At 39.9% G+C, this 15,736-nt stretch overlaps 1 protein-coding gene across 1 annotated transcript in view; it reads left to right on the forward strand.

The window, feature by feature from the left end:
* BIRC6 (baculoviral IAP repeat containing 6) overlaps window positions 1–15,736 on the forward strand; it is a 174,760-nt gene that overhangs the window by 145,410 nt on the left and 13,614 nt on the right. Inside the window, exons 66-67 of the mRNA XM_040059756.2 lie at window positions 6,956–7,166; window positions 14,968–15,113. Coding sequence (XP_039915690.1) covers window positions 6,956–7,166; window positions 14,968–15,113 — 357 coding nt within the window. The remainder of the gene's footprint in view (window positions 1–6,955; window positions 7,167–14,967; window positions 15,114–15,736) is intronic.

Genomic DNA, 15,736 nt, shown 5'->3' on the forward strand with positions numbered 1-15,736 from the left:
TGTGACCCCGTTGGAAAGACAGAGTGCCTCACTCGTGCTTGGCCACATATGTGAAGACTTTGTCTCCTGAGGGTTTAATTAAAAATGCAAAATGAGTGTTTCCTTTGTGTGTATTTTTTTTTTGAACGGTGGTGTTCATAGCAGCTGAGAGTCTTCAATATGATAATGAAATCCTGAAGTCTTCAGTTTGATCATGGTCAGGGGTTTTAGGTTTGTGACTAACATACTGAGGCATCAAAAAAAAGTCTTCACTAATTACTAAGCATGGTTTAGAAATGTTATAAAATTGGCAGAACTTTCAGATCTTACCTTTCATTTATTTGGAGGTTAAAAAGGATGAAATAAAAAAGAAAAATGTAGTGCCAGGTTGAATGTGCTACTGCAGTCGTAGTCTTAACATTGGTCTTAAAGTTCAGTAAGTAGCAGGGTAATGAGAATGTCTTATTTCACTTTTTGCTTATTTCACTTTTTGCTTCTTAAGCTGATGATCCCTTGTCTTTCAAACTTCATTACTATACAAGAAAAAATAGGTCACTCAGAATACATAGGTATTTTCTTGGGGTTTTTGCAGGGGAGGCTTGGATACACTGTAGTAAATTTTGAGCATTTGTGCATGATCTGAATAGAACAGTTTCATAATACAGTTATTCCACATAACTTGTGGTGTTCTTTCACATTGCTTAAAACTGAAGCAGATTTAGATGGCTACTTTAGGATGAATATTTAACAAAACACAATCATTTGTCTTCTCAGGAGATAAAACGTGTAACTGAAATAGATCCAAAACAAAATAAGAAATGAGATTTTGGAGGCATCTCTTGGGTCACTGGAAACTTTATCCCATGCAAGAAGGAGGCCTCCCTTATATTTCTGGGGCTTCCATATGGGTTCTCTCCCAAACATGTTTTTTCTTTTCAGCTACTTCCTTTTAATTGATCATTCCTGATCATCTCTCTCATATTTGCAGTGGTAGATCTCTTTGAGAAAAGAAAGGACTGTCGTTTTGGAGGAGTTTCCAGCAGTGCCTTCTGCTGTGGCTGCCAGCACAACCTTCTTTCCTTCAGCAAAGGCAGGACATCAGTCAGGTGTATTGGTCTGGAGTAAAACGAGACTGTACAGAAGAAAAATAGCCCTACCTCTGTGGGCCACTAAATTAAATTAAATTCACTAAGTCCTTAAATAATGAGTGCAGAAAATGAGAAGTTACATACAGGAGGGAGCTTGAGAATACATATAGACAGCTTTTCTCAAAGCACAGAAGCAAGGAGGGTCTGCATCTGGCGGTGTCCTAGCTGTAAAGCTGGTAAAGGTGTTGATTTGTTATTTTTCCTCAATTGGCTGTTGGAGGGGGGTGGGGGGTTTACATCAAATTCATAGGCTCCTTTGCGGTAGGAATTACTAAAGTAATCACAGTGGGGAAGGCCTTGACATTAGATGCAAGTAAATCAGAACGTTTCATCATTTTCTTACAAGTTACTCTTCTGTATTTGTCTCTTTAATTTCCTGTAAAGTGAAGATTTTTTTATATAATGGATAGGCTATATTAATAGTTTGCTTCATTTTAGAATAAATGTGCATATTCTTTGTGATGTTTTAAATATGCTTTGCAGTGGAAATAACCTTATTCATAGCCTGTTAAGTTGAACTGAGGATGTTAAATCAATTGCAAAAAAATTTATTGCTGTTCGGTACTGTCTGTTTAATGGGCCATTAGTCCTGGCTATTCTTTGTTTGAATATTGTCTAATAATAAAAGAAAGCAAAGGAGTATTAGACTCAGTTGGGTCATTATCTTGCTACAGATATATATGAAATTTAAGGTGATACCTTGATGCTGTGAAACTGCCCTCATATGCTTTTTCATTATATTAAGGTTGTAATTGCATATGGCTAGTCTCAGAAATTTGTAAGAAATATATCTATATTAGATGAACAAATAGATTTGTGGAAAGCAATTGAAACATTCTGAAATCACACGTGGTCTTTAAATGTGAATCAATTGCTTACCAGGAATAAGTAGGCATAGGTTAAAAGTTCTCAAAAATACCTAAAAATCCCATTATGCTGAGGCATGTGAAAGACTGCAGTTTTCAAAAGACAAGATGCTCAGCAGTTTGTGGAACTCAGGACTTCTTAACACAACTTCAGTCATATTCCTTTTCCTTCCCAAATCAGACTGATTGTTATTAGCATATAGGAGGGATTTCGTTTAATGAAATCTCTATTTATTTAATTATTTAGCCTTCATTCAGCGTCTTTCTAAATTGCAAATACTGTGGCAAGAGACTAGCTGAATTGTAGTGATTCTGGTAAAACTTGACCTTTATTGCCAAAAGGAATGGTAAAAGTAGAGTGAGACCTTATTCCCCTAAACCATGAGATCTTTCCCAGGTATTTGTCATCCCTACCTATGGCAAATGCTGAGATTTCTGCTTTTCATAGGTGCAACCGAATAAATTTAGACCGGAGGTATTTTTTTTGTTACAAATTGTGAGTAAATATGTATGCTGCCTGTTGCCCCTGAACTTCCTTGCTAATTATTAGGGACAGCTGGACATAGACATGTTTTTTGGATATGTCCACTGGTAATTGCTTAATAAGACAAAGGTGCTGATAAAAATGCTGCTTTTAACAGTTGTGTGTGGTACCACTGGTGTCCTGCAGCTGCCTGCTCACGCTCCGGGTTCAACTGCACTTTTTAGCCTGGGCTCTGCTTCGTGCTCTGCTGGTTGAACTGGATAAGTGCTGGTGTAGAGCTTGATGTGTTTTACTCAGTGCAAGTGGAGAATCACACGGCAGCTCGGGGGGAAGCAGCTGGGGTCAGGGCGTGCAGAAGTCAGTTCCCAGCTCTGGTTTTGGAGCCTTCTCTGAAACATCAGTGTTGTCGCCAGGCAGGCTGATCCTGACAGCCCTGGTAAAGGCAGACAAGGAAGCAGGATGAAACCTGAGTGCAATTACCCGCCTTGAGTCTAAAAATGAGATAATTTCATCTTTTCTTTTGATGTAAGTATGTGTCATATAGTAATCATTTGAAGAAGTGCTCAGGAACCCCAGCAGCAGTTCAGGTGGGCCTCTGGGACAGCAGTTTTGTTTGAGAATCAACAAAGGGGAGCTTCTGAACAGGTCTCTGGTGCTGGGAGCTGAACATCCTCAGCACTTCACTGGCACATAGAACCAGGGAGCACCAACAGCACAAAAATGGACAGATGTGACAGGCACAGCTGGTGTCAGCCTGACAGTCAGGACAGCCTGAGTGTGCTCGGTGCAGGAGATGGAGAGCCCCAAAGTGGGAGATGTGTAAGAGGTATCTGTCATTATCTAGCAACTGCTTTGTCCTGGGATAACAGACACTCCTGGGTGTGACAGATACATCCATCTGTCATTTTTACAAAGCCAAGAATTTTAATCTCCCATTTTCATTTTCTTAGGAATGCTGTGTGTTTGCAGTTTGGCATACTTATATGCATGCCCATATAAATCAAAGTCTGTTGGTGCCTTCTTACACAACCAAAGTACCCATTATAAAAAGATTCTGACAGATTAAATGTGTCCTAATGGTATTCAAATTATAGGTCTGGTATAAGCAAAAGTATTTGTTTCTGTTTCGTGGTGTGCTGGATTTTTTTTTTTTTTGTTTAAGAGAAACTATCATATTTAATTCAGGTAAAGTGTTATGATACACCTTCATTGCTCAATTGAGTCACTAAAAAAGTTGGATATGTTCCCAAGGGAGAGCATACTTTGAAGAATACAGTGGTTTACTTTTAACACTTGCTCTTCACTGAAGTTTGTATTTGCTTGAAATCCATATTGTTGGCATCTTAGTTGGCCAGATACCTGTATGTGAGGACAGTAGCCCAACAGTTCCATTGCTTCTATTTGATGGAGATAGGCTTTTAATTTGTATTTGTATTTTATGTTTTAATTAATGTCTGCAGTAGTTCAATTCAATTCCCTTAAAGGACTTTGTTATATTTCTGAAATAAATAATGATATCTGAAGGAAAGACCTATTTCAGAACTCCTAACTAAATATGCTGCAAACGCTAAAAGCAGTGAGGACGCTGACAGAGTGTGAATGGCACAGCCTGAACACTGAAGTTCTGCTTGGAATGCTGCTGGATTTGTTAAGCCTCTCAGTCCAGAAAATTGCTGTTGGGTCACTTGTAGTTGCCGCTGGTCACGCAGGAAAAGGTGGACAGGTTAGCAAAGAGTAGATCTGGGCCAGGGGTGTAATGTAGAATAGAGTATCCTCTTCTCCTAGTGGTTTAAACATAATGGCTTTAAAATTACATAGAGCTCAACAAACTGCTCAAGTCTTCTTCACCTTTTTCAGAAAGCAGAGCTGTATCTGCAGGAGACACAGACTGTAATCAGCCTGGCATTCTTTCAACTGGAAGCTAAGTAGACACACAGGGAGTAGGTAAACTGCCAGATAAAGATAATAAACAGTAATCTGCCCATTTTGGGTTCTTTCCAGCAAATTTTTTGATATTTGTGTAGATATCCAGTCTTGATGAACATTTTGAGGATTTAGATTGGAGATGGAAGGGAGTTCAGGTATTTTGGGCAGAAATATACACTTGCATGAGTCACAAGTGTATCTTTCCTTCTTAAGCGTACTTACACTTCCTAGTAAGTATAATAAAGGAGAAAAGCAGCATAAAACACATAATGGTACCAAAAATTGAGTTTCACAGAATCTAGCATTAAGGTAAAAGAAATGATTAGTTGTTCCCTAAAAGGTTGTTTAAATTGAGGCCACGTGAATGCATTTCATTTGCTTCACACGGGAACTCTCACAAAGCAGTGCAAGTGAGTTGGATCTGCTGAAACCAGAAATCTCTCCCATCTCTCTGGAAAACATTTCCACTTTAAAATTATGTCAGTTCAGTTCCCTTCATGATGGCAGTTTTGAACTTAACTATCCATTTAGCAAGGGAGAGGGCAAGCCAGCATTGAAGGATTTGAAATTATGTATTCTGGTCTCATGAAAATTTCATGGTTAAAATAAATAAATAAAAGCTTTCCAGGGTGAAATGCTGTGGTTATCTAAGAGGTCATATCTCTCCCTCACTCACTATCCTCACAATAAACAGCTATTGATTAAACTGAGGAGTCACTTGGTCTTTAGCCCTACAGGTGGGCGGTGGTTTTTGGCCAGGGCTACGCTATGGTAGGATTTATTTTATGCTTGCCCTTTTTTCACCATCCTCTTTTTGTTTGTTTGTTTGTTTGGGGTTTTTTTGTTTTGTTTTTGTTTGTGTGTGTGTGTTGTTTTGGTTTTGTTCTTTTAAATCCACACATCATCAGATTCATATGTGTTTATTTTTACATATTGTGGGGTTTTTTTTGTGGGCAACCATTCTTCACTAGAGACTGAGCATAAAAAATTGAGACATATATATTTAGATAGATAGATAGATAGATATAAAGGTAAGAAACAGCAGATAATTGAAACTGGTTGTCTTAATGCCAGTGTTTAAATTCAATTTGCTTTAGATATATGGAATATTTTGACATGGGTTATTTTTAGAGCCATGATACCAGGCCTGGCAGATTAATATTTTGTTTTGGTAAATTTTCTTCCTGTTCAATAGCATTTCACCCAGTTAAGAGTTTGTGCCATTGTAAGAGGTTCAAAAGACAAATAGCAAGCTATTGATCAAAGAACTCCTGGCAGAGATAAATCCAGCCTTAGACCTGCATAAACTGGCTCGAATTTAGCTTGGCTATTTATACTGTCCCATCGTCCTGTATTTAGAGCTAAGGGTTTGGTGACAGGAGTTGAAAGTCTGTGATCTGCTTTAGCTTGGAGGATGAGATGTGCTAAATGAAACATTAAAGAGTTCTTCTGTGCTTTGTTCTGTCCTAATGCAAGTTGTCAGGGGCTTTTTGTTGTCCGGGTTTTTTTGTTGGAAAAATAAATTTATTTTATCATAAACTCAGTCATTTGTGAATACTTTAAACTAGAGCAAATATCTTCTGCAGTTAGGTTAAAAATAGCATGTCCTAGGGACAGAGGAAGCAGCTGTGTTAAAGTATCTGCCTATTGCTACGTTTTCAGGATTTCTATTAATGATACAAAGTCAGTTGAAATGACATCCATTACACATTTGTCCAAACAAGTGGTGAAGAAAAATAAACAATGTGGTGCTAGAGAATCCATTAGAACTGTGTATCTCTGCCTGTGTTTCCTAATCAGAGGACCTGATATCTATATTCTACCCACAGTTACTTCTTGTAACACATATACATCACACTAAAAAGCACTAAGACAGTGAGGTTTGCTTGCCTGATATACGTCCTTACTCATCTTTACTGTTTTGTGGTTCATATATACGCAGATAAAATTTGCATGCTCTGAAGGATACATAATGGTTTTTAAAATGATCCTTTCTTCATGAAAAGAAGCAAAATTGGACTTCTCTTGAGTAGATAACTTCATTCATTTAAGAACCATAAATATTTTTGCAATCATGCAGAGATATTTTCCCAAAAGGAGATGACTCCCCCTGGGTGATGTGAAAGTCTTTATTGATGTTTATGCTGTTAAAATCAGCAAATGCTACTCTGCCATGCCATAGGTTACAGTTTTTCCTCCATAGATTTTTGTTTACAGTTACTGTCTGCATACAATTTGAGCCAGGACTGTATATTAAGGTGCTAGAAACTAATATAGATAGCACGTGGTAAGCCTGTTCCATACCTTGTTAGCACTTTTGTCCTCTTGTGTCTTTTGTTAACGTTTGTTTTCCAGGTATCTTGTCAATTTCTTTCTGTACAGGTCCATTACAACACAAATTTGAAATGGCGATTACGAAATACTCTATTTCATCATTACATTTCATTAGTACTTTAATAATTACTAAAATCTAGCTTTCCTATTTAAAATATCTATATTTTGTGAAAGGATCTCCAGTGTTAGTCCTGATGTAAACTGCTTGTCTCCCGTAGTGTTGGATATGGCTCGACACGTTCCCCTGTACCGAGCTCTGCTGGAATTGCTCCGTGCTATTGCCTCCTGCGCATCGATGGTGCCGTTGCTTCTTCCTCTGTCAGGAGAAAGTAGTGAAGAGGAGGAAGAGCAGTTGGAGTCACAAGCTTCTGTTGGGACCTTGTTGGCTAAAATGAAGACCTGTGTAGATACCTACACCAACCGACTGAGGTGAGCACTGTTCTCAGCCCTGTCCTTCACTTAAACTGTATTGAGAGGTTGTGCTTCAGGAATGCTCCCGCTGAGAGGCTCCAAACCACGCTGCCCCTTGCTGGCTCCTCCCTTCCCCTCTCCCTGTGGTGGGCTGGAGGGGAGAATTGGAGGCACAAAAGTCACGGGTTACGATAAGAATATTTTACTGAAAGCAGCAAAGAGATAAGAGAACAAACAGCAACAGTATTATTAACAAAAGAGTACAGAAGAGAGTGTGATTCACATCAGAAATGCTCACCAGGGAGCTCGACCCAACTGCAGCTACAGCACCCTGACCGCTCCCTCCTGCTCAGAACAGGCGTCATCCAGCTGATTCTCCCCATGTGGAGCTGGCACCACCCAACTGCTCCCTCCACCACGCTTACTTGACCCAAAGGAACTCCTTCCCAGAGGAGAGTCCCTTTCCCCTGCCCCAGCAGTGGTCTGTGGTGGTACAGAATAACCTCTGGGTCCTGGACGTGCCCTCTCCTGGATACTGCAAAAATTAACCCTGTTCTGGCTGGAGCAGGACATGTGCTTTTACTTATTATGAATATAGAAGTGAAAGAAGATTGAGTTCTGTATATTTCTCTGACTGGATGCTGCCATCCAGAATGAGAATATACCATCTGTTTGATCTAGAGTTGTATCTGTGTGTATCTATTGACAGGGAATGGTTTTGGTATGACAGACGTAAGCTGGCAGATTTGCTTACTCTTGTCATTTCCTTGGTGACTATCAATGTTGCAATACAGATTTTCATTTCTTTATTTTAATAATTTTCTGCTTCCAGTGATTAGTTGGTTTCTTGATTCTGTTTACTTGCTTCCAATTTAGAGACAGCTTCTTAATAAATAATAACCTGTCCTCTGCAAAATTTAGTGCTGTCCCTAAGCATATGCTGAAACATCATGGGAAGGAGGTAAATAAAATGTCAGGAAAAGGTGTATGGAGAATGTTCTTTCTCCAACTATTAACCCAGGATATTTACCAACCATTACCTGAGAGACTTTCTAAGAAGGAATCTGAAGGAATCTCAGTATTGGGAACTCTTTCTAGTAGCTCCTGATGAACTAGACTTTACCCATCAATTTCCCCAATATTTCTTGACTGATATTGCAAGTCTTCCTTATCAAGCATGTAGCTGTACCTATAGTGGGATTTTTTGTTTTGCTAGTGTAGTGCAAAAGAAACAGAACTGGGAAGCACAAAACCCAGTTCTTTATGTTGGATGCCCACCTTAAAAAGTCAGCTCGTGCTTGCTGGCAATATATATATATATTTGATAGTATATGTAATCTTAAAATAGGAAAGATATTTGGCTTCTGTGTCATCCATTTCCAATGCCTGTATATGTAATGCTCCACCAGAATTGCTGACTGTTTTTTCTTCCCAATCTGGTCACCCATTAATGGCCATGGAAACATGCATCTTCTCTTGTCAGTTCCCCAGGCTGAAGCCTAAAAAGTTTCTTGGTGAGAATGGCATGACTACTGTTCATAAGCTCTTTTCAATTTTGTAAAGTAAATACAGTATGAGTAGTTTTTCAGTGCCACCTTAGGATCTGGAAGCAAAGAAGAATTCTAAAGTCAAAATTATTTTAATATTAGATGGATTTGATAAGAATTCTGTGGTTGGTTCCTTGTGCATTATCTGTACCATTTTCTTGTATTACTTTGTTACACCAGCACAAAAGGAAAGCTTGTCTTTTACTGGATGGTTTAAGCATAGTGCTGTTTGTCTTTGAAGCAGTGTATGGACAAGGATGAAAACACCAACATCCTGGACAGCAAGAAATCACTGGGGTGGAAGGTTTGAATTCTCAGCATTTTAGTTGAAGGTGTGCCAGAAATATAAGCAAATATTGGCATGAATTTCTTAAATGGGACAATCAGCTGTTTCTTTTAGGTCAGATTGGCAGAACAACGACCCAAAATTACGGATTCTAGTTTCAAAGACAAAACATCACATCCTCTGAGCTGCAAACTTGCATGTCTGCCAAATGTCATCTCGATGTTGGATTGGGAGTGTCCAGTTTGATCCAGAATTGGAGGGGAACAGTTTTGGTTTTGAACTTCAGTTAGCATTGAATTTCCTTTACTTTCAAAGGCCATAGTATTCTGTTAGAAAATTGGGAAATTTCTGGATAATGGAGAATACATTTCTGGATGAGATTATTTTCCATGACTATTTGAATGCTAGGGAGTCAAAGCCATCATCAGTGATTGGAGAGCAGTCAGGCTGGTGAAATGAGTGGCCACGAGGGCTGAATTTGAGCCAAGAGCTTGCTGGACAACACATCACACGAAACGAGCCACCGTCTCATTTTGCCAGAATAACCATTTCCATGAAGCTCACCCAGCAGATGTTGGTTCCAATGAGCCTGCTTTGCCACACGTCAGCAGCTCTGCAGCAAAGGGCTCAGCCATCCCAGCAAGCTCATGGCTCAAACTCAGCCCTCTAAAATTCATAACTGTTCTTCATGGGCATGCTGGAATACAACCAGGTGGGCTTGAGGCATTTTCTCTGCTATGGCTTTTCGTTGTCTTCACTGCTGTTTTGGAGAACTTCTATGTGAAAGGGTGAATTTGCAAACAAAAAATATTTTCTTCAGAACTGGGCCCCAAGAATCAAGGTCTAATTTGTTTTAATTTATTTTTCTTTAAAAAAAAATTATCAGTTCCTTCTGCTGCATGCCGAAGCTCACGTTTTGAGTTGATGGTTGTCCGCAGGGAGCAGTCCTGCAGCTGCTGGTTTGGAATGCTCCCACGTAATGTCTGTAAGTTGTGCTTCATGCCCCAAGGTGGGATAGGTGGAGCTGTTTGGGAGGAGGCCAGCTTTCACCAGTGGCCACTTGCAAAGTCACAGTCCCTTGCTTGTTTTGCCTGATTTCAAGACATTCATTTAAGAAACTGTGAATTACTGGAAGGAACAAATGTGGAGGCCATGAGGGCTGTGGTTGCAAACCCAGGGTAGCTTCATCCTAAGACAGTGAGCCCCAGACAGACTGAGCACCATTGTGCTGTAAGCACTGTCCCTGTGGTGCACAGGGGCTGGGTGGTTCATTGGCTGTGCTCTGGGAATGCTTTGATAAGGGTATCATTCTGTATCATCACGTTTACCTCCAAGTACCAGGCACGGGTGAGTAAGTGTTAGTATTGACTTCAAAAATTAAGGTTGCCTTGGGAGTGTATAATTCATTATTCATTTAGCACAGCATAAAGAGAAGGCTGTCATCTTCTAGCACAAGCTAAATTAGTGGCTTAAATGTACACTGCTGTCTCTTCTAGCAAATATATTAGTGACTGTCATCCCTTTAAATATGGGTCGACATTTTCTCTGCTTTTTCTTCAGTGACTGAAAAACTGCATGGCAAAGTTTCTGTGTGTAAATTAAATATTTGGCTCCTCCTCCACTCTGGAAATTGTAACATTTAGATAAAGGTTTTTCCTGCATTAAAGCTCAGGAGTTTGTTAAACTGTTAGCTGTCTGCATACACAAATTTCTGTGCAGGCTGAGAGAGTGCAAGGAAGGAGCTGAAGCGTCTTACTGGGCTTCATGACTTCACTTTTGGTATTTCATCTCCTCTTTCATAGAGTATTGAGAGAGCTGTAAAGTTCCCAGCAGCTGCTTCTCTCAAGCTGGGGCCCTTCTGGTGCCTCTGGATCACTCATGTGTGACACACAGCTTGGAGAGGGAATGAATCCAGGCAGCACTGCAGCACTGGAGATGACAGCAAGAAGGGAGAACGGTATTTTCTCAGCTTTAGTAAATAGTGTGCTTTGCCCACATTATAGGTGCTCACAAATAACAGAGTGGTCATCAGGTTGCTTTTCTCATGTGTGCACAAAGCAATACCACGTGTTTCAGGTCACACTGAGAAACAGCTGATGGACTGTCACCTTCAGTAAAGCTGTAATTTTGACCTTGGAGAGGGCTCCAAGAGTGAATCTGACCATGGAGTTAATTTCTGAGGGACTGGGACCCTCACAGTGACTCTGACCTTTGTTCACTCTGTGTATTCTAAGACTCCCCAGTGCACTGGTGATGTACGAACCCATTTGAACTGTTACATGGGCTTTGAATTACATTCTTGTCTCAGCCCTTTTAGAAGCATACAGTTTAGGGAACAAAATAGGCTTTTAGATTTTCCAGACCAGGATGTTTTGTTACATGAGGGAGATGGGTACAGAGACTAGATTCCCACCTCCATCTTCCATTCCAGAGCTGTTTTGTGTGAGGTTTTGATCTTAACAGTGCACCTGTTCTTTTGAAATTGCATGGTTTAATAGCCATGATAAACATGTTTTAAGGATATGTTTTCAGAAAGGGCTGCTATGGTCTCCTAATGTAGAAGAAATATCAAATGAAGTGTAATCGTTCATGTCTGCAGTGGTGTTCAGTTCTGTCTCAGATCGCAGAACTCTGTGAGCTTTAAAAATTATCATCGGTGTGAGAGTACATATGGCTGGGGAACCTTTCACAGGTTTTCCCATCTAGAGTCTAGGGAATTACTTGATTTTCCATATGCTGATTGTAAATAAGCTGAGAAACTGTAAAGTACTGTTAAATTTCTCCAAACGTTTGTGAATAATGCTAAAGTAGAGAATAAAATAATGAGGCAGATTACAGCCTACAAGAGAGATGGAGATAAAAATTCTTACAAAGGGCGTGCAGTGATAGGACATGGGGAAATGACTTCAAATGAAAGAGATTTAGATTAGATATTAGGAAAAAATTCTTTGCTCTGAGGATGGAGAGGCACTGGCACAGGTTGCCCAGAGAAGCTGTGGATGCCCCATCCCTGGAGGCCAGACTGGATGGGGCTCTGAGCAACCTGATCCAGTTTTAAGGTGTCCCTGCTCATGGCAGGGGGTTGGAATGAAATGATCTTTAAGGTCCCTTCCAACCCAAACCATTCTGTGATCTCACAAACTGCACAGGATGGATTGCACTAAGTTGTTGTTCTTTTGAATCAAATAAAGGTGGGAAGACAAAATGGGGGGAAAAAAACCCTGAATGTCATCATTCATAGGAGTCTTGCATGCCATGGCAATATCAGTTGGTTTGTTCCCTAAAAGTGGGAGGTTACCTTTAGCCTAACTAACCATTAGGATACACAAGCAAGGCTTGTGTGTGGAAGCTGAATGTTGATAAGGCAGTATGTCTAATTTGGGGAATTTGTGTACCAGCTATCTTATCCTCCCTAAGAAACTGACTGAAATCCGTGCTTAGGCAGAATCAAGGTCAAAAACCAAGACTTGGATGGAGCAAAGGTGTGGCTGAGTTAGATTTATTCCTGCCTTTCACTTCCTGAACTGCTCTTGCACAGGTGTGGCCTGACTCAGAAGTTAGGCAGCTTGTTAATGTAGAGCCTCACACAAGCCCCAGGTAAGTACAGTTGTCGGGGCAGAGCAGTTCTGCAAACACATGATTTCAAAAGTCTGTTCTGAGGAGAGGCAGGGCGGGGGTTTTCTGTTGTGCTCATGATTGCAGTGGACAGAATCTTCTCTCCCTGGTGGCACAGGAGATGTTAGGAGAATACATTCTCTTTTGACACTTCCAAAGTGCTGAAGTGTAACTGTTGTGGACAGCAGGGAGAACAAGAGGAAATTATATTATTGGTACTGAAAGTTTGCATTTGAGTAATGTCTCCTTTCCCTGCTGCTTCAACTAATACATATTCCTTATCTGCTGAGGCAGTTGCTGTCAGTAACTCACTATGTCTGTACGAGTTTTTAAGCATGTGGTGAAACATTTTGCTAAATGAGGCCATCACCTTAATTTTTTTGATTCTAAGACAAAGCAGAAGGAAGAAGACCAAACAAGTAGTCTAAATTGTAAAAGCAAATGGACAACGAAAGAGCCACGAGAACACTGTTTTGAAAACTCATTTCTAAGAATTAATTTTACTTTTGGTACCTTTACCAAGCACAGTTTTATTGCTTTTCACACATCTTTCTCTTGCATGATGCCCACTGACATTTTACTTCAGCCAGAATTTCTCCAAGGGTTTTGTAGCAAATAGCTTAAGGCTTCTGCATCAATAGCAGATCTAACTCTGTATACCTTTCTAGGGACTGGTAGCTGCTAGCACGTGCATGATCTTAAAACAGGTTATCACTAAGGTTTAGTAGGTTTGAATACGTATTTCTGAAGGTGCTTAGTAGGTTATTTAAAAAGTACTGGCCCAGCTTTCCACAAGAAAAAGTGCAATAATAAGGATTGGAAAGTATGAATGAGAGGTGCAGCTGCTGCTTTTTTGTCATACAATGTTCCTCAAATGCAGCCGGGGGCTGGCTGTGATGCCTCTGATTCCTCCTAACTTTGAGGGTCTGAAAGCTCAGAATAGCTTGTAGTCAGCCACGGGCTAACATCCTTTTGGATTAAATCTGGAACAGGGAAAATGGACCGTGCTGCAGTAATGTATTTTGTTATTAATGCTCTCTAGGGATATTCTCATTTGATTAGGTACAGTTCAGAGACCATATTCAGTACTACTGTAATCACCTCTACTGAATAGTTTAGAGAGTCATTCATTATGCACAATTTCGGTCTGGATTAAAACACAGAAATGTTACAGTTGGTAAAATATGTTTGCTATATCAGAACATAAAATTGCTGGTTTTACTTGTGTAGATAGTTTCTTGGTTTGCTAGTGAGAAAGAGGAAACCCCTTCATCTTGGCTGTTGAACCGGTTTGGGTCTCAAAACTAACAAGTGCTGTTGAAACAAAAATGTATAGAAATTGTTGTAAAATAATTTGGGCCCTGTTAGCATTAAAATCTCCCAAGTTTTGCAGGATGACAGTGTAAATTTATGCTAGCTCTTAAAACATAGAAGCTTTTAAATACACACATTTAGGTTACATTAGTATCAAATACCCTTGTCCTCATTTCAGTGGCTGACTGTCTATACTAGTAAGGACTGGATTGTCACAATCTAAAGATTTAAATGTATCTTAGATTACTGTGCAACTAGCTTCTATCAAACAACAGTGCAGTATGCACTGCATTTTCAAGTAAAAATGTGAGGTGTTTAAATTGACATTTTGATTTGCAATACTTTGATTATAAACATCCAGTGTAACCTAGATGCTTTTTATATTTTAGGGCTTTTAAAAATATGTTATATTGAACTTTTTATTGAAATAAAAGCTCTACATTTCTGTTGCCTAGAAGGGAACTGCAGAGAGAGAGAAAGTATTTGACACACAGTCCTGTGGTGCCTGGGTTGATTTTTATCTACCTGGTGTGAATTTTTACTGGAGGTTTCCTAGACTTTTACCCTTAGTGTATTTTCAGTAATTGCTAGTATATTGTAGAGCAGGAAGGAGCACTTTGTCACCTGTTCAGGACTTAGTTTTGCACAAGGATCTGCAAGGATAAACTGCATATTCATGACATGGTCTTTGTTAGATTGATTCTGTAAGGTTTTCTAATCCTGTGTGAAGGTGTCAGCCTGCAGGGTAACAATCAGGAGGTCTGGAATGTTGAAGCAGAAACTGCTGTACTGGCATCGCTGGCTTTGTGTTCCTTTTTTCACTGTTCTTACCAGCTGTACATCTGTTTGCCAAATCAAGGCAGCACGTTCAGTGTTGGAGCTGCCGGTTGCTGCGTTCAGTGATGAACCTGAAGGTACAGAGACGCATTCCGTTTCAGAAGGCTTGGTTTGGTCTCAATCCTTCGGTATTTTTCCCTGTTGACAGATGCACTGGATACTGTATTTCTGGTTGAAAGATATTCCCTCATGGTATGTCCTGTTTCTTTGCCACATACAGGTCTAAAAAAGACAAAGCTAAAGCGGGAGTAAAACCAGATACTTCTGATCAAGAGCCGGAGGGACTGACCCTGCTGGTGCCAGACATCCAAAAGACTGCAGAGATCGTTTATGCTGCGACCACCAGTCTGCGCCAGGCAAACCAAGGTGAAACACAAACACTGCTGTGTGTGCTGGTGCTGTTTATCTGTAATACAGCCCTTTCCAGATAACCTAGAAATCAGCTTAAAACTTCCCTCCTGTCCCCAGCTGCTGACTGCGTTTTCAAAGGTGGTTGGAACCTTGTGGTAGTTTTAAATGTTTCGATCGGGAAACAGAATAATTTGAGTAAGTTAAAGTTCACCTCACAGCTTCCAGCATGGTTATGTAGCACCTTTTTTATCATTATTTCGCTTGGCAGAAAACAACATACAGGACCTTTAGTAATAAACCTTTTTCTGTTGAACCTATATCTTATGAATTGGATTAACTATTAAGTAGATGAATTCAGAACAAAAATCTGAAACAAGGGTTGAACTTGCAGATGTTCAAAAGACCGTCTGGTTGTCTAGTAATAAAAGCTAAAGATTAAATATTTGAATCAGGGGAGTGCATGTCATAAAGGCATGTATAATCAGCTCCTCATTTTGGAGAGTCCAGGAATGCATGTGGGAATAGCCATCCGCACAAGCGTATGTCCTACTTCCTGTTTGAAATTAAAAAAAGGTAAACAATAAAAGAATATTCAAAGAGGCAGCAGCAGTCATGAATTATTTCTAAGCTGAGATTAT

The sequence above is a fragment of the Hirundo rustica genome, chromosome 3 (assembly GCF_015227805.2).
Source record: "Hirundo rustica isolate bHirRus1 chromosome 3, bHirRus1.pri.v3, whole genome shotgun sequence".
NCBI lineage: Eukaryota > Metazoa > Chordata > Aves > Passeriformes > Hirundinidae > Hirundo > Hirundo rustica.